This window comes from Stegodyphus dumicola, chromosome X2, assembly GCF_044657685.1.
Source record: "Stegodyphus dumicola isolate Sdum_Otavi_A_Nest chromosome X2, ASM4465768v1".
In the NCBI taxonomy this organism is placed as follows: domain Eukaryota; kingdom Metazoa; phylum Arthropoda; class Arachnida; order Araneae; family Eresidae; genus Stegodyphus; species Stegodyphus dumicola.
This window is the reverse complement of record NC_140781.1, coordinates 139,186,806-139,211,140: the sequence shown is the minus strand read 5'-3', so window position 1 is coordinate 139,211,140 and position 24,335 is coordinate 139,186,806. Positions and strand designations below refer to the sequence as shown.

At 32.4% G+C, this 24,335-nt stretch overlaps 1 protein-coding gene across 1 annotated transcript in view; it reads left to right on the top strand.

The window, feature by feature from the left end:
- Nucleotides 1–24,335, top strand: part of LOC118182755 (uncharacterized) — a 72,098-nt gene that overhangs the window by 13,639 nt on the left and 34,124 nt on the right. Inside the window, exons 2-7 of the mRNA XM_085808828.1 lie at nucleotides 11,513–11,554; nucleotides 13,056–13,109; nucleotides 13,676–13,708; nucleotides 19,485–19,553; nucleotides 22,205–22,252; nucleotides 23,238–23,282. Of these exons, the coding sequence (XP_085664954.1) occupies nucleotides 11,513–11,554; nucleotides 13,056–13,109; nucleotides 13,676–13,708; nucleotides 19,485–19,553; nucleotides 22,205–22,252; nucleotides 23,238–23,282 (291 nt within the window). The remainder of the gene's footprint in view (nucleotides 1–11,512; nucleotides 11,555–13,055; nucleotides 13,110–13,675; nucleotides 13,709–19,484; nucleotides 19,554–22,204; nucleotides 22,253–23,237; nucleotides 23,283–24,335) is intronic.

Here is a 24,335-nt window from a genome sequence, read left to right as displayed (position 1 = left end):
GATATAAAATTTTTATCCCCAGCGCATCCAAAACTTTCTTAGAATTTGCGACTGTGTATCGCAAATTCTAAGGATATACTGTTTTTAAATATTTTGTGATATTGCTGTTGAATTGAAGTTTATGTGTTTTAAGTGCGAAGAATATGATGTTTAATAAATAAAGGTAATTCACAAAACGTTAAAAAAAGGCCTTTTGGGCGTAATACAAAATCTGAAAGATTTCAGATTTATTATTCTTATTATTATTTATTTTCTTTTTAGTAGTACTACTATCATAGTTTTATTATTTTATAGTATACTTTAGTGTTGTTATTATAGTAGTATTTATATTATTATGGTTTTTCCTCTATCTCCAGAGCTAGATATTATATATTATTGTTGTATTATATGCCCTTTGTATTATTGAGTTATTTACTTACTTTTGTAAGCCGCGTGACATACTTTGTAGAACACGAGGAGTTTTGGATTTGTTTTCTTAAAAAAGTGTTTTATAATATTAGCATACTTTTATTAATTTATAATATTAGTCTGATAGATTTCATAATTTCTTTCTCTCGGAATAGAAAATCAGCATACAGTTGCAGGCAATATAGATTAACGTAGTGAAATGTCGATTGATGTGATTTGGTATGATTTGGTATGACGTGATTCAGGCAGTAAAATGTTTATAGTGTGTTTTTATTGCCCACTTGCTTTTCAATACCCCCTTACTGCCCCTAGGACAATTAACGACTCCCTATTACCTCAACATCCACTGCTGGGTAATAACATACACGTTGGAAAAGCTTATCCTGCATGCGCAATCAATATTAGTAATATTGTATTGCAATTTTTAAGTAAAATGAGAGTTATGGAAAAGCCCCAGAATGAACGGGAAAAGAATTATAAAAAAGTCTATTTTCAGTATTCAAGCCATTATGGAGAAATCACGAGAATTTCTTTTTAATGGCTTGAGTGCTGAAAATTATTAATGGTTTAAATATCATTTTATGACTTAATTATTATTTAATGCTCTGAATATTAATTTAATGGCTTGAATATTGAAAATTACGAGATACTGCATGTCTTCTAAATTATAACTAGCAGACATGTTTATACTTCATAATTCTATTTCAGAAAGGGCATACAACCTTTCCTATTGAAATTTCACTTACTGGTACATGAAGTTTTATAAGCTTCCTGGCAAATTATTTGTAAAGAACATAAAACCCTTTGATTATTGGACTTATATAGCGATTTTTAAGGAAAAAGGGGGCAATTTTTAAATACAATTATGTATTCTTTAACGCAGTAATTTAAAATTTTACCCTAAATATGTTGAAAATACGATCATTCATGTAATGCAGCCAATTTAAAAATATCATTTCCCCCCTCAATGTGTTTTTGTGGATTGATTCTATCCAGGGGACTGTGTCAGTGGATAAAAGATGGCAACTAAATATGACGGATAATCGAGATTCCACTGGTTTAGAAAACAATGTAATGTAAAGGAAAAACTAAATACTCGACCAAGATTTTGCATTCTGATGAAGAATGCAGTATTTTGAAGTATTTAATTAAACCACGGGCTTAAGACGACAGTGTTTCATAGCATAGTCTACTGATAGTGAATTTAGCTTCTCACTCCTACCATTTTGCTGAAAAACATAAGAATTTTAGCTGTGTACTCTAGGTTTCGGTAACAGATAATTAAATTTACTAATTTGTTGTGTAACTAAATTTAATTTAATACCATTCCTAAAGCAACAAAAGCTTAGCCTCTCTGATTGGTATAGTGATTAGCATTGCTGGCTGCCCGGGTTCGAATTACGGAGAAGTCTTTGATGTTTGTAGGCATATAGTGCTCTTGCCGATGGGGGCACTCAAAACGCACAGTAATCGAACAGCCGAAAACTTTCTCAAGTAGCTTGGTGGTAAAAGAAATGGACATGGGAGACTTTCAGACATGTCGTCAGGGGAATTTTACAGCGAAGTTGGGACGGAACTGGGCAAAGTCATACTTCCACATGGTAAGGTTCTCAAGGCTCATGCGAAAGATAGGGGTAATCCTGCGCTCCTTACCACGATAAATTGTAAATTGCATATTCTATGTGTTTGATTTCTCACTATTACAGCCAAGTAAAGCCCATTGCAAGTGAAGGATATTTAGAGAAACAACCACAAGTATGGCTTATTAAACAACTGACCTTTTAATAGTCTCCAGTCAAAGTTAGCTGTGAGTTAATTCCAATATAATATACTGAAGCCAATATCTTACTTGAAACGACCTAATATCTCTAACGTTCCCCACTAAGAAGTGAGGTATGTTAAGACATTCTAAACATTATTTGCGAAATTTTGTTTAGAACTCCTGCAGTGTTAATAAAAATGGATTTAAATTATATATATCGATCAAGCAATATTTTAGAGTAAATCTTAACAAGAATGATTTTAATTGCTTGGAAAGAGTTCCATGTACAAAAGCTAAAAGGACCTCCAATCAGTTATATCGCTTCAGTCATTGGGCCTTATTCCCTAACGCATTGGAAGAAAGCTCTCCATTTAAAAGAAGTTTTCTTATTTAAAATTAGAAGCATATGTAAATAGTTTAGTAATAATAGTTAAAACATTAATCAGTTTACCGTATCTAATTTTGCGTTTTGTGCCTTAGATTACGGCAAAACACAGAAGAGCTAATTTCCCCAAAGCAAGGGATCCTTCGTGGAGGATTTCTTAAAGAAAACTGACTCGCAGTCATGTTATAAACGAACGAAACAGCAAATAGTTGTTTAGACCCGCTCACCCGTATTCTGACCCGCGTTGAACTGCCACTTCTTGCCGTACGGACGCTGGGCAAATGACTTTGCATTCAAATTTGTACCTCACAGTATCTTCAGTATTAAATTAGGGTGCTAATTCTGGACAAAAACGGAATAAATTTGCAAAAATATTTAAATATAAAATTTCAAACTTTAAAATATATTCACGTAAACTTATTTTGAAATGTACTGGTTTTAAACAAAAAGTTTTTATCAAACTGTAAACGAGCATTAAATTAATATGCATAAAGAATATTCATTATTGCATAATAATCAGAACAGTAATTTTATCCACGAAAAAAGATGCAAATTCATTCGGAAAAAAAAAATGGAACGCCTCAGGAGGAAGTGTATCAGATAGTAAGTACACAAAGCAACTAACGTAACTAAATAAGCACAATTATGTATTTTTAAAGTTGAAACTTGTGCTTCTTTGGCACCACTTCTAAATCAAGAATCTAGAGTAATAAAGCTTGGAAGAAAAAGCATTTAAATGCTCCATATGCTCAACTTGGCTTAAACAAAATGGGAGTTGCGATTTCTGCAAAATAATTCGCCTCTATTCGTCTAATTTAATATTCAGCATAAATTCAACACCTTTCAGCATAAAATAACGATAAATAATATAAAAAATGGAAATGATTGTAAACAGCAAAAATGTGCAGATTTGTGTTTTGGGCATGATGCCAATAACTCATAAATATAGCTCTTTCATTTGTGCACGAATTTCCGCGAAACTGATCGCGGAAAGTAGTGCTACTGTAAAATTAGTATCCTAATAATAATGCATAAAATTGTCTTTTCAGTGTGTACAAGATATGCCTTCGGAAGATATCCACAATGTAAGTAGATTTAACATCATACTTTATTATCTTTATAACTCTATCATACCCCTATAAAATTTTACAGATATTTTCATTTGCTTATATTATTAATTATCTTTTCTTAATCAGTCATGTGAAAAGTTCTGAATGTGCTTTAATACTATAGCCAAGATTCAACTTCTAAAACAAGAAGCACTGGAACTCTATAGAATGCCATCAGAAGCGAGAAAATAAATAAATAAATGAATAAAATGATAGATAAAGCAATGAATAATTAAATAAAGAGATAAAAATATTATTACATTAATTTAATAATAATAAAGTAAATAATGAATTAAAATGCCATAAATATTAAATGAAAGGGAGAAATTAATAAAAAATTAACGTAAATTCGAAAACACTAAGTAAAGGTGATTCAAGAAATGAAAGGCAAGTAAGCTCATAATAACAAGATATGGATACAGGTGATAAAATGTAGCTTTTTTTTCTCTCTCTCTCTCTCCCCTCTCCCCTTCCAAATGGCCGGACATTTATAAGACATGATGTAGAGAATAAAAGGTAGGTTTTCTTTCTCTTTTGTTTAAAATGGCTGAACAAATGTATGATCAAACTTTAGGATTAGGATCCAACAACGGAAATATAATACATATTTTAATTTAAAAAGAAGCAGAAAAAATATCACACATTTACTTTTGCTGATACTTCTTGTTTCTTTTGAAAAAATATAAGGTACTAAATGATCCAATGAAAAGGCGGGAGGCAATATCAATATGATGCTGAGAGCTTTTAAATGCTCTGATCTTGAGCGGTTTCATAGCTCACTTGTTCGTGCTCTGCAATGATGGCTAATGGAGGATTTAAAGCTTAGAATTACTATCTCATTAGTTCACTTCGAATCTTTCATAGATCACAAGAATTCGTACATGAACACGAATTAAAAATTGGCAGTGAATGATATAAAGTTACATCACCTGTAAATATGTATGGGGGAAATTTAAAATTCTTGCAACCTACCGCCATACTTTGGTAAAACAGTAAAAACTCTAAACACAAAATTTACGAACTTACTTTTGAGTAGAAATAAAGTAAAATTAAATAAGAATGATAGTACTTGAAGCTTTGAAACAAATTAAACAAGATCTGATGTATATATTTTTAAATTTTATGAGCATTTTCAGGCATTGGTTTATAAAATTATTATAACATTACAAGACGATCATTTATTTGATCATATGATTATTAATTATTAACATCATATGATGATTATTTATTTTAATAATTCATAAAATTTGGAGCATAAACTTTTCTCAGTGTAATGAAAATAAATAAATAAATAGAATCTGGAAGCACTCAGATTTTATGTTACGCTTAAAGGGACGTTTTTAATGCTTTGTGTGTTACCTCTATTTATTGAATATCATATTCTTCGCACGTAAACCACACAAAATTCATCTCAACAGCATTATCACAAAGTATTTGAAAACAGCATATCTTTAGAGTTTCCGCGCTGGAGATAAAAATATTATTTTCTGTACAGTGTTGCCATTACTCGCTTTGAACTCGTTGAGTTTCTTAATCAAAAATTCATTAATGATGATGGTGTGATCAAGGTGACAGCCGGGAATGCGTCAGAAGAGGGAGAAAAGCCATTTGGGTTGGTCTATTTCTTATAAGGTCCATGTTACCATCGAGATAGATCAACATCCCCAAGAACTTACTCAGACCCCTAGAACTGTATGTATTCAGGTTGTGTTGGATAGATTAGGCCTGCGCTCTGAATCGAAACTAGCTTGTGACGTCACGGTTAAGGCACCGAGACCCTCAACAATAACCCCACACAATGACACTCCCCGAAACTTTCTCCGCATTCTTTGTCCACCCACATATCAGTAGCGAATTAGTTCTGTTTCCACGATTCCTCTTAACAGCGTTTTTCAAAATTCTTCCTGTTTCCACGAAATCGGGCAGTACAGTCTCTCTTTCGCAGCTCCTCAGGAGATATCCAGATGAGTCATTAAGAAGTGCTGGGCAGTTTCAATGTGAATAAGTTAGTCTTCATTAGACTGGAGACGTGTCTTAATTTAGGCTTCTCTCTAAATCTTTAGTTTCCTTCTATTTGTAATTCTGCTACAGTTAAATAGCTTTTATTTTCACATCAATATGGATGTTTTAGACATTATTGAAACTAAAAGGGGGGAAAAACCTTTTAGCCTTTTATAAAGGTTATCAATATCGAATTCGGAAAAGAAATAAGGAAAATGTAGTTTATTGGATTTGCATAAATGAAGGAATGAAAAGCTGCAAAGGCGCAGTTAAGACCAAAGCAGAAGTCGTTTTAGAAGAAAGAACGTCATTTTAGAACTTTGTTTTAGAACGACTATTTATTCTGAAAGATTTTATTATAACTCACCTTTATACAGAATTTCAGAAAAATATTATTTTTACTTTAGGAAACGATCTTTTAGATCATTCCCAAAATCATCGCAGAGTTTAAACATCTCTCTCTTGTCTTTTAAATACAGTATTAGTTTCATTCGTGCAAATATCTGAGATCGTAAATATTTTTCGATTATTTCTTTTAAAAATTCTCTCTCTCTCTCTTTTTCAGTAAGTCACCTCAGTAAGCTTCCTGTCTCTTAACGCTGTTAGACATCTCGATAGTGACGGCTCATCCGAGTTGTGCGAAAAATCCAACTACACTCGAACGGTGCACATACTTCAGAAACGGTTAAATGACGTTTCTTTGGATGCTTTTTATTGTTAGGTAAAAATTTATTGGAGAGTGCTGTTATTAAATTTCTGAGGGTAATAGTCTATTCCCACTAGTTCATTGACGCCTCCGTTAAAATAATTATTTAAAAAGCCATTTCATCCAGATATCTTAACGTTTTGTAACAAATACTGTTTACTGTGAGTATCATAAATGAAACAGGTTTATAGAAATCATGGTTATAAATAAAGCACGTCTAACTGCAAAAAGTTTAGTGTGAAATTTTTAATTTTTTGTCACTATCATCTGCCTCCAATATAACTCTAATGATTATGATGAAATTTTATAATAACTTAAATTATAAGCTTCTATATATATATATACTTCTGTTTTTTTTAAATATTATTCAAACATTAATATACCCTTTTTAATATTTCGACGTTGTACTGTTTAAAATAAATGCAGAAACAAGCAACGCAGCTCTTAAAATTGAATTCCTCTTTGAGTTTTTGAATTTTGTTGAACAAAAATTAAGACTAAGTTTAACATTAGATATTATTTTTATTTAGGAAAGGAAATATAAATATTTGTATACATTTTTATCATATGTTTTAATGTTTAAAGCATTTAAGGGTAAACTCCTCTTCGTGGCTTTAGAATGCAATTTGAAATTTTCATGATGCATTCCGCCGTATTTCTTTTTTTATTCTTTTCTTGCTACATGGAGTCCTCTTGAATATGGCAAAGTGCACGAGGGTAATCTGCCTACCTTTGCGGAGGATTTTCTAATGGAAAACTGGCTCTTATTCAAAATACTCTGCCATTTGTGGGGCATGCTGAAAATAAAGAATTTTTAAATTGCGAAGATTTTTTAAATGAATATAATTGTAGCACATTGAATTCTTTTAAGAAATGCTAAGAATAAATTTTCTGAATTTTGGCACGAATGTAAACTATGATTTAAAAGTACTTCCAGAGGCATTAAAACATGAAAGGAAAATGAGAGTTAAATTCACTATATCATATATTTTTGAACAATTCTTTTGATTGCCAAACATTTTAGCTTGTTATTTTATTTCATTCTTGTACTTAACCTGAACTTTGAATTTTTAGGGACAATCTCAAACCAAAGATCACACTGACATTAAAGAAAAAGTAAGTATGTTTCGCAAAATAATGTCATTTTTTGCAATTAATCGAAAGAAGAGACGTCATAATTAGATACAAAATGGTTAAGAAATAGTAAGTAAAATATTAACTCTGCATTCAAAAGTTTACAGTAGCAGAGTTTCCAAAAGTAAGTTAGAGTGCTAATTCTGCTAAGTGAAAAAAAGTTTCCAAAACAGCAGGGACCTAGAAGTTCTAGTTAGTTTTCAGTTTTCAAGCAGAATTGTTTGAACTACTATATATAAATAGCATTAAAGTAATATTCTTTAATAATACTAACTAATGCTACATAAATTTTGTTGACAGAAAATTTCCAGGGCTTTCTTTCTTTCTTTTTTCTTTCTCCCTTCCCTGTTTCTCTCTCTTTTAAATTCTTCAAGGCACGGCATTATCTATTCCCCGCCTCCGAATAAATTTAAAAAAAGGGAAAGGCAGATGCGAAACTAAGGCATAAATTCATAAGAGGAAACTGGAGCAATAAATGGTTCAGAACATTTAAATAAATTTTAATGAAAATGTAAAATAACAATAAGGTAAAATATAAAAATTTTGTATCGAAATAAAAATTAAGTCTCTGACGAAAATTTGAATTACTGTTTAGAGACAGTATAGAGGTAGAGGTATTTTTTGAAAGCAGAAGACATGAAAAATGGGCAATGCCCTCGCCGGGATTCGAACCACGGACCCCTCGAATACGCGTTGAGCGGGCTGACCACTACACCACGAAGACATGCTAAGGCGGGAGAAATATATTATGTACTCCCCCTTTTAAAGGGCGACTGGGTATTAGGGGACTCAATCGACAAATCCTGGTGGTGGAGAATCATCGTCCACCACCTTTTTTTAGTTCGGCAGCTATTGTAGAGACATTAGGTATTTTTTGAAAGCAGGAAACATGAAAAATATGCAATGCCCTCACCAGGACTCGAACCATGGACATTTCGAATACGCTTCGAACGTGCTGACCACTACACCACTAAGGCAGTCTAAGAAGGCAGGAGGAATACCTTATATACTCCCCCTTTTAAAGGGCGTCTGGGGATTAGAGGACCAAATCGGCAAATCCTGGTGGTGGACAGAATCATCATCCACCACCTTTTTTTTTTTAATTCGGACGCCACTGTAGAGACATTAGGTGATTTGGAAGCTGGAGACGTGAAAAATGAGCAATGCCTTCGCCGGGAATCGAACCGCGGACCTCTGGAATACGGGACGAGCATACTCACCACTATACCACGAAGGCATGCTAAGAAGGCGGGAGAAATACCTTATAATTGTTTTAAACTGTAATAGAAAAGGCTCTGAGTAACATTTATGTTAAGTTATTAACAGTGTGAAATTCAATGTAATATGAAGAGTTTTACAATAAATATAAAGTTTCAGACTGTAACTGTCGCAATACTTTTTTTCATTAAAACCGATCAGAAAGTTTAAAGCATTTTAATTTTTAATCTGCAAGTAAGCATAGGCCTGTTTTAGTTAATATTTAAGTTATCTTTATGGGACTTCATGTCTGAGACATGGCATAAGGTATGTACAACGGTTTTGATTTATATTTGCTTTAAATGTATATCATACTCTGAAAATATTTGCCATTTTTTATCATTAAAATTGAATTTACTTATTTTTAAATTAATTAGTTTGATTTTTTTTATTTTTATTTATTTATTTTTTTTTTATTGTCATTTTGTTAAGTTAAATGTTCGTATTTAATTTTTACTTTCGAAAGCTATACTGAAAAAAATTAATTAAATGCTGTATTTAAAAAGAAAGTTATGTAACAAGTATGAGAATAATAATTTCGTATTATTTAAGCTGAGGTTTGAACTGCGTTTTATGCTAATTTTGGTTGCATATTTGCATTCGGCAATGCTACCTCTATCTATCTCATATGTAAATTGCATGTTTTAATATTCTTTTTTACATTCGTACCTTTTTTTTTAGCGTCTGTTGATTATTTTTTGAGCACGAGTGTACGTACGTATATACGTACGTGCGTACGACATCCCGAAAAAAATCATTTTTTGAGTCCACTTTAAAGTGAAAAAGGAAAGAAATTAAATAAAATTGCCAACATCAGTTAAATGCATTGTTATCTTTTCCATTTAATCACATATTCTCTTCCTCTCACACATAATGTCCACCAATGGCTAAGTGAATGAGACCGTTTGGAAGCTGGGAATTGAAATGAATATCGAGAAACGAGCTGACTAAATGGACATTTTCATCGGCGATTTCGAAGCGAACTGTCCTTAAATTTTCTTGTAGCACGTAAAAATCTGCAGAATTCTAAATATCCTAATTCATTCATCTACAATTTAAAATATTGTCTACTAATTTTCCTCTTTTAGAAAGAATTCAAATAAAATAAGGGTTTATCAGCAATCTATCAGTAAGTCACCGAATACTGGTAGTTCGACCTGGCCTCAAATTCCGAGCAACGATCTGCTTACTCGACCTTTTTCATGTCTTTTCTCATGTACTATAACGCTAATACGAGCCAGTTTACCGCGAGAAGGTCATCCCTGCCCTTACCTCTTACACTGATAGCAATAATCAAAAGAAACCAAACCAAATAAAATAAGAGAACAAAAGAAATGCTTAAAAGGTATAGCTTATATACTTCTGTGTAAATTAGCTTCAAATAATTTAAATTCTATTTTGACTGACTAGCAAGTTATCGCTTCGGCTGAGAGAGTACGACACAGTCAAGGAGGTTTTAAATTGCATTTTTTTATTAAAAGCTTGAACTTGACAAATTTCATAATGTGCGAATATTGAATCAAATCGTACACATAAATAAAATTCATGAGATTTCCAAACGTAGAGGACTACACCATCTTTAATGCTACTTCAGTTAACAGAAATTCAGTGAACTGCTTCAGTTAGCAGTTACACTCACAAATCAGAACCTATACATATTTTACTCGGATGGACGGTTTTGCCATCTACACATATAAAAACACTTCGTTAGAGTAACACAACGATAACATATACACACACGAACTCAAAAAAAAAAAAAAAAAAAAAAAAGTGGCTAGCTGGCATACGTTTTTTAAACTAGAAGTTGCCAGCTTCTTCAAGTTAAACAAAATTCAAAAATTAGATCTTGGTGTCACTTCTTTTCGGCGACAACACACAACATGTGCGCGCAAATTAAAATTCAGCCACTTGTGGGTATTAGATAACAAAGTCAAATCCACAAATTAAAGTAATTTGTAGCAGGAGACTATAATACTAATATCCTAGCTAAGCGTTGACTGAAATTAATGTTGTCTTATCTTCCATTAATGTTGTCTTGCCCTCTTTCTTACGAAGACAAAAAATATAATATCATCTGCAAATGTAGTGTGTTGAGACCAGTTGTCGGACAAGAGTTCTTTCAAAACAACGATAAGTATATTGTTCGCGGAAAGCTACAGTTATGACCAAGTGCATCACGATGCAGATTAAGCTTGAAAATCCCTACTCCAGGGCTATAGAAGAAGAGCCTTTATACTGTATTTTCTCGAATAAGCTGTCTACTATTTACATTATACATTGGGAAAAGCAAAAATAAAATAGTCAATATATTCAGCCTATTTACAGGGAGCCGGACTCATGTCGAGCTACTTGTGCTCAGCGGATTTATCCACTCGGTTACTGGTAGACGGTTGCAGCCTAGTCTTTCTACAATTGCATTACGTTCCTTTTTCAGATGTCCTGTCTTTGCTTTATTCTCCTCAGCCTCAACTTTTGGATGTCTCTCTCAATGTATGCAGCATACGGTTATTTATGGCGTGTTAAATTTATTATAGAGCATTGTTCATTTGAGCATGAACCACTGCATTATGAATAAAATACTTTTCCATACATCATGAATTGCGTTCTTTTCTTCATACTTAGTCATTTATAGCATGTATTAAGTACTAAGTAAGTATAGTATGTATATAGCATGCATTAAGTACTAAGTCAGTACTAGTACGTTTTAAGTACTGAAATAAGTCTTTTTTTTTTTTTTTTTTTTTTTTAAGGAGAAAGATTACAACAGAAGAGAGTCTAACGTCACAGTCATCGTAAGTATGGAGAATAATATGTAGCTTTTTTAAAAATTTCTAATAAAAGTTGGCTGTGAAATGTATTTTTACTATTTGATGTGGAAGAGCAGACATAACAGTTCAAAATCAAAACTAACATTTTAATCTGAGCGATGAGTAGAATTATTAGATAATTTTACAACACGCGATGATAGGGAAAGAAATTTGGCTAGCTGGTTTGTGTTTCTTTCCGATATATAAAATTAATAAAGTAACAGAAACTTTCATAACAGGACGAAGGTTTTCTCCATATTGTAGTTCTCACTGTTTGCAACCTTACCTTAATCTTACCTTAATTTACCTTAATCTACCCTAAATTTATCTCCTAAAGTTTTAATATTTAACTCAAAATTCCTACTAATCCCTCGCAATAGATTTCATGTTTTTATTTCCAGCCACAATCATCAAACTTGCATTTCTTCAATTACAACTCCAGCCAGAAAAGAAACCTGCTAAATATTACGCAAAAATATTCCCCTTTAACTTTTTAGTCAAACTTCTCCTCTCCTAGCTTTTCTTTCCTTCACAATAGCCTTTACCTTCCCCCCCCCATCCACTCCTTGCGCTTCCAAAAGTTCTCCAGTCATTTTCGCAGTTAAGCGACTAACGGTTTCCCTGCGGGAGGTCGGAGTGAAAACTCCCCCCCACCTACCCTATCGCTCCTCTCTTCTCTCCTCTCCTCCGCCATTTTTGGCCCCTCTTCAGCCATCTTTGGTCCTCTGACCGCTGCGAATTTCATCCGAAATCGCCTGCGATCTCTTCGATCTTTCTTATCGCACGGGTCACTCGACCCTCCCTTAGCGAAATTGAAAGTCGAAGGAACTTCTCGTCCCTTGAGTGGACTCCTCATTCATCACTGGTTTTTAAGCCCTTAACGGCTTTCATTCCTCACTTTAGCTATGCTCAATCTTAATTATTCAATATTTTCTTAACGAAGTTGTGGAGGTTATTGCATTTATTTGCAAAGGTACTCCGGAAGCAAAACGCCTTGGGCCGTTTGCAAACTAGAACTCTCACCAGCTAGAGGGGGGAAAAGTGAAAAGGCTTAACATCACTTACGCAAAGATTGAAGCAACTAAAAACACTGGCTTTCTTGAAACTTACTGGTAGCATAGTGCCAAATTTTACATAATACTTAATTCTTTCACCTACCATTTAAGTACTCTTTATTCAAAAGAAGAGAACGAAAGACAAATGGTAAAACGTAAAGCTGGTTAGTTATCTAATATTAAATCTTATATTTTCCTATTGTGTCCTATTTTAATGTTATAAAGGTTTTTATCCTAGTCCTTCCGTTCTTTTGCATCGTCTTTAGTTTTGAGCTATCTGTTCAATGTCTTCACTGTCCCGCATTAAGCTTCCACACCGCATGGCGTTTTGAGAATTGCTACTAATAGATGTTTTGTAATTTCTTTTCCTTAGCATTAAAACTATACAAACATTGTTGTTAACAGAATGATGTTTAATAATTTTTGTGCAGAAAGAAGAAGAAAAGGAATGAAACTGCCGTGGAAGAATGGATCGTTATTTCTTCGTAAGTATAGCCATGCGAAATATATTCTACTTTAATAAATCTTCGTCAAATTTTGGTTGTAAAAACTTATTAATATTTGAAAAAAAAGAGATGACGAAGAAAGGTAAAAGTTTTGAGCATTAAATAACTCAGCCCATGAGCACAATATAAAGTAAATATTTTATGTAAATACTCTTTACCAATTTTCATCTAAGAGAAGATCGGGAAAGATTCACATGAAACAAGAGACCTAATGGAAAATAATGAAACGTAAATCTGATTAGTTGACTTGAAAACTCATATCTTCATATTTTGTCCAGTTTTAATTTTATAAACGCCTTATATTCGCGTCTTTTTATTTTTCTCCTTTTCTGAAGTCTCTGTTTAATGTCCTCGCTTTGCTGCATTAAGCTTCCACGACACATGTCGTATTGCCAGTTCTGAGAGTTGTTGCTAATACATGCGTCATAATTTCTTTGCTCTAGCATTAAAATTATGAGCGTGAATAGCTTATCAATACGCTTCTTTGTTGTTAATGATGTTTAGTAATTGTTGTGTAGAAATAAAAAGTATTGTATGTTTTATAGGATCAGGGAGGAAGAATGGGTAATTGTTCCCTCGTAAGTATGACCATGTTAAATAATTTTTTAACAATTCTTTTTAAAATTTTGGTTGTAAAATTTTATTCTGAAAAGTAAAAGATGATGAAGAAACGTGAGGGTTGATTATTAAAGAACGCCATCTTGGCCCAATGTAAAAAAGAAAAAAATCAGAATGTTAATGAAAATATATATATATTTCACAAGAGATAAGTTCTTTCTATGAAAACAGGAAAAAGGGACTGAATTTATCAAAAGGAAATTAGATATATTTATGGGAGCTTTAAATTTAAGCTGAAACTCCAACAAAATATAAAATAAATCAAAAATTTATGACTGAGGAATTATTCATGTTTATTATAATTTTGACGTATTGTGAAAAATACTGCTGTACAAGATATACGTTTCAATTTTTATCATCATAGTATCATAATATTTTGTCTCAAAAACAGCTTTAATAATAATTTTAATTACACAGCACGTTTGCTCAATTCTTAACATTATACTTATATTTTCTTGCTAATAAAACTTATTCTTGATCATCCAAACATGTACTGACTTTCGATTCCTTTTTATTAGAAGTGCCACAAAAACGCAATTAATGCTTGTAATTATTTTACTTTATAAAAAGTTAACTTTTCTAAGCATTTATTAGCGTTTCTTTTAATATAAATTACAGTATGTATTATTTCTTTTCCAGGCTGTTTATGCAGCGCATTAGATATTGTAATAGAGCTATTTTAATTTTCCTGTGTCACAAATTTTCATTTTTGGCATAAAACGAAAAACACATTCTGGTATATAATAATTATGTATTTTATTCAGTAAAACTTCAATTAAGTAACAGCCTATGGGGTAGGGGAAGAAAAAAGGAAAACAACTTTCGGTTAGCTTGGCACTTCGGGAGTCAACATTTCAGTGCCACGAGACGTTCTCAGTTAATTTAATCCAGTCTCTATTGAACAAGGACCGAAATGTTCATGTTTCAACAGTGGATAGTTAAGATTTCTATTAAAAATTTTTTCATTGGAATAAATTTCGTATTCATGTTGGTTATGTGCTTTCATTTTCTTAAAATACCTCTTCTTTGGCAGATTGCCTTGTTTTAAGTATTTTAGCTTTGCTGCGTTCTAACGAATCCTACAGCTTGAGCTATGAGATAATTTTTAGTGGATCGTGAAGCGTTTACAAATTTTGTTTGTAGATGTATATATATTTATTTGCAGTGTACAGGTTACTTTATGTTTCTAACAGCTATTGTAAGTTTAAACATGCTTTACTGTCTATTCTTGTTTCCCATCTACTATTAACTACTAGAATGAGTTTTTACTATCGCGTTTTAGTTAGAAGTATTTAAGGAAGGTTCAACTTACTCCGAGAGAAAGAGCTTAGGAGTCCTTCGTGGCGCGTGTTTGCCGTCTGACTATTTCATTCTTAAATTTACTGCGCTCGGCCGTATTGTACGTGCCTGTTGATAATCGCCGGCTAGATTAAAGTAAGGGCCAAGTACGCTAGGTATTTGTATCTAGCTTCGGCTGGCTAAGTCTCTTTAGTTTAGTATTAGATTAGTTTGTAATTTTCTTATCTTGAGTTAAAAGCCTAAGTGGAGGGGTACGCTTTCCTGTAAGCCTGTAAGCCCGAGAAGCTGTCATTATTTCTTTGAGTAAATAAAAGGATATTTTAACCCTTCTCAGGTCTACTTTGTAAATACTTAAATTCAGCGATAAGTTCCCTTCTTAGTTCACTACTTAGCCACATTTAACTCAGACAAAGTACTGAGAAACATTATAACTGTTTTGAAATATTTTGAAACTGCTAATTAATTTTAAAAGTAATTACACACATTTACATCTTATTATTTTATATTTGCAACTAAAATCCCTTTGTTTTCTGAAAATTTTGGGAAACGCTGCTTTATCGCCGTAATTGCTGAATTCTACAATTTAAATAATGTCTACTAATTTACATCTTTCAGTAAGATAGAGATGAAACAAGTAAATAAAACGAAAGTTACTAAACTTAAACAAAAGAAGTTATTAATTTATTTTAAAATCTTACAATAGCCTTGTCTCAGTCATTAGGTTTGTCGAAGCAAAAAATATGAAAAAATATGCAGCGCTCTTTCCGGGATCCGAACTATGTAACTCTTGATGCTATTCGGACCAAGGACAGAGGAGTTTTGTTATGGAGTATCTTTGCAATTAAATGCAATTACCTCCACATCTTCATTAATAAAAAGTGAATTGAATAAGAGAGAGCAATCGGTAAAGAAAATGGAAAGAAAAGTCGATAGGGTTGAGGTGGTTACGTGGTCAGCGCGGACGTGGTTGGAGCGGACAGTGGCTACAGCGGACACGTGAGGGTAACTGGGTGGGTAGAGCGGACATTTTTGCACCTATTGTATTGTTTACCTAATTAGTCACATGTCACCTATTATGTACTTTCGAGCTTTGCACCTGCTGTAGAGATAAGCCGATATTTTAAGAGTAAAGGTTTTTCAGTGGATGTTTTATCCTTATGAAGTGTGTATGTCGTTTTATAGCCTCGAAAAAGTCTGTGATGGAACCCATAGCCATTTCAACAAAATTACTCTCTACAAATAAAGGAAAAGGATATTTAGTTGTAGATGATTACCCACGCCGTTTACACCGAAAATATAAATTAGGAATGAGCTGGGTATGTAAGACAGATCGTTGTAAAGCAGGGGTGTCAAACTCATAGGTACACTTGGGCCAAACAAACAAGGTTTAACTTTAGTCGGGCCGCAAAAACAAAAAAAAACAAAAAAAAAAAAAAATCAATATTCATAGAAACTTAGATTTATTTCGAATAATACAATAATAAACTTATATATATATTTATATAGAAAAGAACAAGAAAAATTTAATGTTTACGTCCTGATACTTGACATCTCTTCTCTGCTATTATCTTTCCTATTTCGGGAGAACTTTTGTTTGTAGTGATAACTTTCAACGCTGACCCAAGGTGAGCATCATTAATACGGTTTCTAATAGGAGACTTATTACCTTTCATGACTGAAAATAACTGCTCGCACCGATAAGTGCTACCAAACATGGAAATAATTTCATATGCGAATTTTCGAGTATTTTCAAACCTGGCTGGTAAATATTTGTAAAATTCAAGCACGCCCACTTCAATGAATTTTGCTTTCAAATTTGAGTTGCACTGAATCTCGATCACCTCCATTTGCATATGGCTGGGTAATGAGTCAATTCAATACTTATTGAGAAAATCGAAGAATTAATAGTATTATTAATAGTACATTAATAGTATTATTACATATCAAGCAGATTATTTTATCTTTTATTTCACAGCAAAAATATTCTAATTCCTATTTTACTTGGAATATTCTATGTTCGTCAGCGATTTTTCGTTTAATTTTACTACCACTTGGTTTTGATATAGACATACTGAATGCAAAGTGCTGGAATAAACACGGTTAACGTTAAAAAGCTAACAAAAATTTATTCTTTCCAAAAGAGATAAATCAAAATGCTGAAATATTTCTTCAAAAATATTCTAACAATATCACAAAATGTCAAACGTTTAGCAAAAATCAATTCAAAACAGAGAAACTAATTCTATCTCACAGCGAAATCGCTACAAATCAATCACAGCATTAAGTAAACAAACAGTTCGCTAGAACTACAGCTACTACTGAGATGAGTTGTTTGTTCTCGGCTTTTATAAGCTTTATAATTAATTTCTCGAATATACCGGAACATCTATAAATATCTGGATTTTAACTATGAAATCCGTAACAATATGAATTAAGTAATAATTAATAATAAAGCAAAGTGCATGCACATGCATGCACCAATATATCGTACAAAACTATGATTGGAAAACTGAGACCATGAGTTCGGCCACATTCGGCTATCGGGGGATGTGTACAAGTTCTGAGTGCACGTGTCCCCCAAAAGCCGAAGGTAGTTGAACGCGAGCTACTCACACGCATTTGTAATTTAAGTAGTGTGTGTGTCAGCTCGCTGTGAGTAATCTAACAACACTGAATAAATTATCGTTAATTACTTAGCAGTAAACATTTCATTTTTCATTTTTTCTTCGTCGATATGTTATTTTATTATTATATATTATTATTTGCCGATATATTGGCCGGGCCGAAAAAATATTTGTTGTGGGCCAGCCGCATGCGGCCCGCGGGCCGCCAGTTTGACATCCTTGTTGTAAAGGAAATGTAAAGACAAATTTTCAGAACGAAGTACTGAAGAAAACTGAACATTCTTGCGTGCCCCTGAGATGGAAGTTAAAAGGAAGTTAGTGACTTGCATAAAAAGAGTCCGAGAAGAAACGTCAGTTCCCGTTCTCAAGATATTTCAAGAACTTTCAGAATTATATCAGAAAGCTTATGATTTCGTCACTAAAATACCGACATACTACAGTGCCAAGAGTAATTCCAGTGCCTTGTAATTCGATAATCGAATGCGAAAACAGAAAACTTCGGTAAAAAAAAAAGTTATCCCACTTGAAAGAGATTTGCCACTTAAAATACTGTTTAAATTATATTTAAGATTTTTAAAAATATTTATTTACTTATTTATTTGCACCCTTTATCTGTTCTTGGGGAAAAAATGTGTCCGCTCTAACCACGATGAGTTTCGTAGTGTCCGCTCTGACCACATCCGCTGCAGCCACACCACCGTTGAGGTTAGTAGATCGATAAGAAGTCCCATAGATGGACAAAGGAGATAACTGCCTGCGGTTAGCCACAATGGAAGGAGCGATTAGCCCGCCACGGCGACACGCCCACAGTAGTCAAAAAAAGTTGTTGTTGAGTTAAAAGTTGACAACGTTATTCGGACGTTCTCTCCAAGGCACGCGGCAAGCAAGAGAAAAAGACATGTTCTTTCCTACTAAAAGGGCGACTGAGGAGGCGGAAACCTATTCACAAAATTCAGGTGGTGATGAATTATCCATCTTCCACATTTTTGTTCGGATGTAATAACTTGTAAGAGTCATTAAGTTGGTCGAAGCGGAAGGCATGACAAATTTCTAATGCCCTCGCCGGTGTTTGAATTCTGAGCCTGCCAATGCTCTTTTCCAATTACGCCACGAAGGCAAGCGATGAAGTGGCAGAAATTACCTTACATCCTCATATTTTGTTCAGTTTTACTATAGGATAGGTATATACTCTACTTGTTTATTAATCAATTCCACCACATTACAACTATGAATAAGCAGTAGAGTCTCAGTTATACGCTATTATATAGGATAACTGAATATGTATTATTTAACCATATTTAAAAAATATAGAATTTTGCTTAGCATTCAAATAAAATAATCTGACATAGCAGTGTAATAATATCACAAATATATGTAATTAATTTTTAGTGCTATTTTTATTCAGTATTTTACAGTATTGCGCACTTTGTGTAAAAGTAATTCTCTGCTTTCCAGTGTTGTTGGTAAAATTTTAACTTGAGTTTTTAAGAAATATAAATTAAATATAAATTAAATCGATATGAATTCGTAGTAATATGGTTTCATGGGAATGGATGAAATTTACTCCCTTCCTGTACATATAACATGCAGAATGCTGTTTGGAAGATAATGCTTTCCTTAAAAACTTTTATTTTCTTTCCAAAACAGTATATGTCGTTCTTGTGTACCTCTTACTTATTAACTACTATGCAATAAAGTTTCATAACGTTATTGTGTATTTGTTTGAGGACTTTATCTTATATATTTTTAATTGCATATTTTGTTTAAAATTTATGTGAAATAGACTAAAACTTAAATATTTTTCATTTTCTAGAGGAATCAGATCACCTGTAGCGGAGAACGCAGCTACAAATAACCTCTCTGCGAATGCAGAAAATCTGCAGTAAGTATCAAACGCAAACTAACTTGTTCATTATTGGTCTAAAATAGTAATCTAAAATTGGCCTAAAATACTAATCGTTTATTTGTATTATGATTAGTAAAATATGAAACCCTTTTTTTCTGATCTGATGATTCCTTTTTGATGAGGCAATTTTCGCAAACGTAAGAGTTCCTATAAAACGGTTTTATAATATTATACTGTAATATAAATGTTAATATATACAATATTGAAATAGTATAGTCTAAGAAGTAATATTAAATATTAATTACCATGTTTACTCTCGTAATAGTCGTACTTTTCTTTGCCAATTTTTTATTGTGAAGGTCTAGGTGCGACTATTATGTGGGGAAATCTACTGCGCAATATTGTACACTTTTGACGATTTTTTCTGCTTTAAAACGGGTTTGCTACTATTACGCGAGTAAACTTGGTAATACATATAAAAACATGAATATTTTTCCTGGTAAGGTCCGAAAGTGTGGACACAGGTGCGCCCTTCCTCTTGGCAATTTGTGGAATTGATATGAGTAATATCTCAAGCCGATTAAAAAAAGAAATAGCGTAATTATTTTTCCCGTAATATAAGGATTATTTTCTTTCAGTTTTTTCCAGTAAATATGTACTTTTATAAATTGAGTGGTTTTTAAAAAGAATTTAAAGTAATTATTGAATACGAAATTTGTCGGAATTTCTTTTTAATACGAAAGACGTATATTCATATAACTATATTTTCGAAGCACGTAAAGCATCGTAAAGGTTTTGCTTGCGAAATGACATCATTTACATAATGCGTGACTTAATATTATAGCTTTAGAAACAGTTCTTCTTGCTGTTATTTAAATTCATTTTCGCATATTAATAACTTCCTCTTTACTTAACCACTTCATTTTAATCTCATTTCTAATATAAGTACTTTAGCTTAATTTTAATCCCGTACATTTCGCTGTTACAAATAGTAATAATAACTTTTTCGATTTTAAATACATTTTTTTATAAAGTATGGACTAGATATCTGTATTAAAATTCTTATAATTTTCTACGGTAATTAAGTTTTCAGAACTGAAACATCTTCAATGATTCGTTTTTGAATAATCACTTGCTTTTAATCATGATTTCAATTTAAAAAACTCTAATAGTAATTTTATTGGTCATAAAATTAAAAGCTTCTTGTAAATATTTTCCAATATAATATATTTTTAATCAAGTATAGACTAGGGATAAGTGTTAAAACTACTAAATCCTTTTCGACATTAATTAATGTTTCAACACTAAAATAATTTCACTTCTAATATTTCGCCAACAAAAGTGAACTACATTCGGTAACAGTCGAATTAAACGGGATTAAGTGCCTTGGTTTCGCTTATACGTTAACCCACCCTTCGCAAGAAAATATTAGATTTTTAAATGTAATCAGATGCGGATCAGTTTTCAATTTATAACTGTAAAGGAAACACAAATCTGTAATAGAAAGCTAACATTCTTCGCCATTAAATCTTGCAGCCTTTTCTGGTGTTAGTAGTGAGTGAATGCCAACAAAAACAATACATAGTGAGACACTGTAGTCATTATAATTCACGTAACTTCTCTTTTAAAAAATTGTAGAAGTCCCATTTTATAAGGTGCAAATATCTAATTTTTATTAAAGTTAGCACATCTTCTTTCCCTATATAGGAATTTAAAAGCAGAGATATAAAACGTTAGTATGATGAAGCAGTAAGAAAATGGGGCTATTAGCATCGAGCAAATACTGAGACACGCTGAGTGTCTGTTAACAATGGAGCAGTTAACATTGAGAAGCTAAGTTGCAGTTTTAAATAACCTTGCTAAATATTAGTATCAATTATTATTCATAAAATTATCATTATTTATAAACGCATTATAGGAATCGTATTTTTGAATTTTTTTTTGTAAGCTTATATTCTAATATTTACAATTCCTTTAAGTGTTCGGAGTGGATACTTACAATGAGCGTCGCTGACTGCTGTGCGGAAGGGCCCAAGTTCAAATCCCGGAGAAGGCATGTATCCGTGCGGCATGCGGGCACTCTAGATATGTGGGAAGTCGAAAGTCCTCTCGAGAGGTTGTGGGTAGGGAAAGAGTTGTGAAGTACGCTCGGACTCGTCGCCCCGTGATACTGTTCATCAAAATTGAGGGCGGAACTGACCGAAATTGCACTGTCACCTCTAAATTGCTCAAGGCTGTTGCCAACGACAGGAGTAAACATTGCGCTCCTTGCCACGAGATATTTCGTGGGTTTGGGCTGACTATAGGTGAGACAAGTGAGCCACAACAACAACAGCAACTTACAATGAAGGGTAACAGCAGCTTCAAAATATTCCCAATTTACCTCTAAAACTCTCATTTGCTTATTTATTTATTTATTTATTTATTTATTTATTTGTAAATTTTTCAAATATTTTACATGTAACAGGAATTTTCTGAATGGTAATTGCTAAATTAGATAATTCAGAATTGGCAATGACATCCATTTATGGAAACAAAGGAAATTTATGGATTTTCTATACAATTAAGATGCAAAATGCCGTTCGCAGGTTCTTAAAAACTATATAAAAATATTTTATTTTTGATGCAGGGCATGTAGCTTTTGTGAACTTCAGAGCCTTACTTCTTAAATATTTTTCATTTTCTAGCGTATCAGGTGCTACAGAAGCTACAAATACCGAAAATGAAATTTTGGTGTAAGTATGAAATGCAAAGTAATTTATTCATAAATATCTTAAAATAATTACGCACTTAACATAAAATTTCGTCTACCCTTCAAAATGTTCGGGATCTAGGGATAAACGTGCTGAACCTGAGGTAAAAGAAATTAAACTAAAAAAGGAAAAAATAGTAGGTAATTAAAACACTATAATTGTCACCAAAATTTAAAAACGTATTTATGTAACTACGATTTATTAAAAAAATGTACGAAACGAAATACCACGTTTGGACGGCCATAAGCAATTTCTAAAGATATTCTTAAGAATGAAAATTGTCGCATTATTCATAGCTTACGTCAGAAAATGCTTTTTAGCATTGACCCGTTAATTTCCTGTACAAGTCACACGAATAAACTGCATTCGGATCGAAGCAGCTTAGAAAAGGCATTGCCATAACACATCAAAATCCTCTTTCACTTCGTTGCCACAATGATTCTTTGTTACTTCTTCCCGTAGCGTTTACAAAAGATTAATTTTGAGCCATTAATATGGTTGGTAGTTTTGGTGTAATATACTTATCTTTTATTTATATTCTGGTCAATAAAAAATAAGGCACTTCTTTGTTTTTCCTGATCTCATGAATCATTTCTAGTAAAGTAATTTTTAGAAACAGTTTATTCATAGACGATGACTGTCTCATGTATTGATGTAAACAATATTAAATAATTTCACCTTGAAAAGCAATGCTGAATATTAATTAATAACGTAAAAATATAAATATATTTCACAGTAATGCTATTGACCAATGATGGCGGTCTCTGTCTTCATAAAAATATATGTATAGTGCGTGTAGTTTTTGTGTAAATCAGTGGCACACGTTTTACCTTTTTATGCTTTCAATTTTGGTAACGTATGGGGGTATTTTTTCATGACTTCATCGTATGTTTCTTTAAATTTCATGTTCTGTTTAAATTTTATGTGAAATAAAATTAAGTTTGAATATTTTTTTTTCATTTTTTAGAGATTCTACATCATCTAGAGCTAAAGCGGAATATTTTAGACAACTGTAAGTACTGTTGAAAATATTTGTAAAGATTTTAATCCTTTTTGATTGCATTTTTTGTTTTTCTGAACTGTTATAGTATTTTGTATTGTTTTACTTAAAACTCGAGATATAGGCAACTTCGTTCCCTAGGGGCCTAAGCGACGATTTTTCCCCAACTTGGCGACTTTCTGGGTAATTTGCAAAAACACATTTTCGAAGTCTTACGACAGATCGTTCCAGAAGGTTCCAGGAAATACCCTTATATGCGGTCAGGTCGTAAATTTAGAAGTCCTTTTTTTCACAGGGGGCTGAAAAGTAGGGAATAATCTTGCTCGTGGTCTTGGGGGTTGTTTAAACATCTAACTTCTCTACATTCAGTTTTATACAGAGGAAAATACAAATTGAATTCTTCGAATGAATGCAATTTTGTACAATGAAAATGTATTACTTAACGATAAACTGTAAGATAAATAACATCTTTTTTTAAAGCCATAGGTGTAGAAAGACAGACATTTGTTACACGAATGAATTTGTAGTAAATATTGAGTTTTTCATTTCGAATGCTATGTTCCATGCATGCGAAGTAGCTGAGTATGTGAGATAATAGTCATAACCGAATGGCTTTCAACCTTTTCACGGCTAAGGACTGTTTCTCAATTACATTGTGGTCGCTGCTTTTTATTTAATTTTCTAATGGCATATAAACAATAATTGTTTTTATTTGAGACTTATGAATAAAATAACGCAAACTAGACTGCAGAAAATTCCTAAGAATGAAGTTAAATAATACTGAGAAATACATTATTGATGCACTTTTGTGTTTTATATGTAGTAGTATTAACTACTACTATAATCCTTAAACGGAATCCTTAAATTATATATATCTATGTATAGGTATATATAAATGGAACCAAATATAGAATAAGGTATAAAATATCTTTATTATACAATGTTCATTACCATACGTGTATTTACGTAATATCAATATAAATAGTTAGTTAGGTTTCGTACATATATAATTTATTTTTATATTTTGTATTTTTTGTATTAGATTCAGTATTGTATACGTACCTG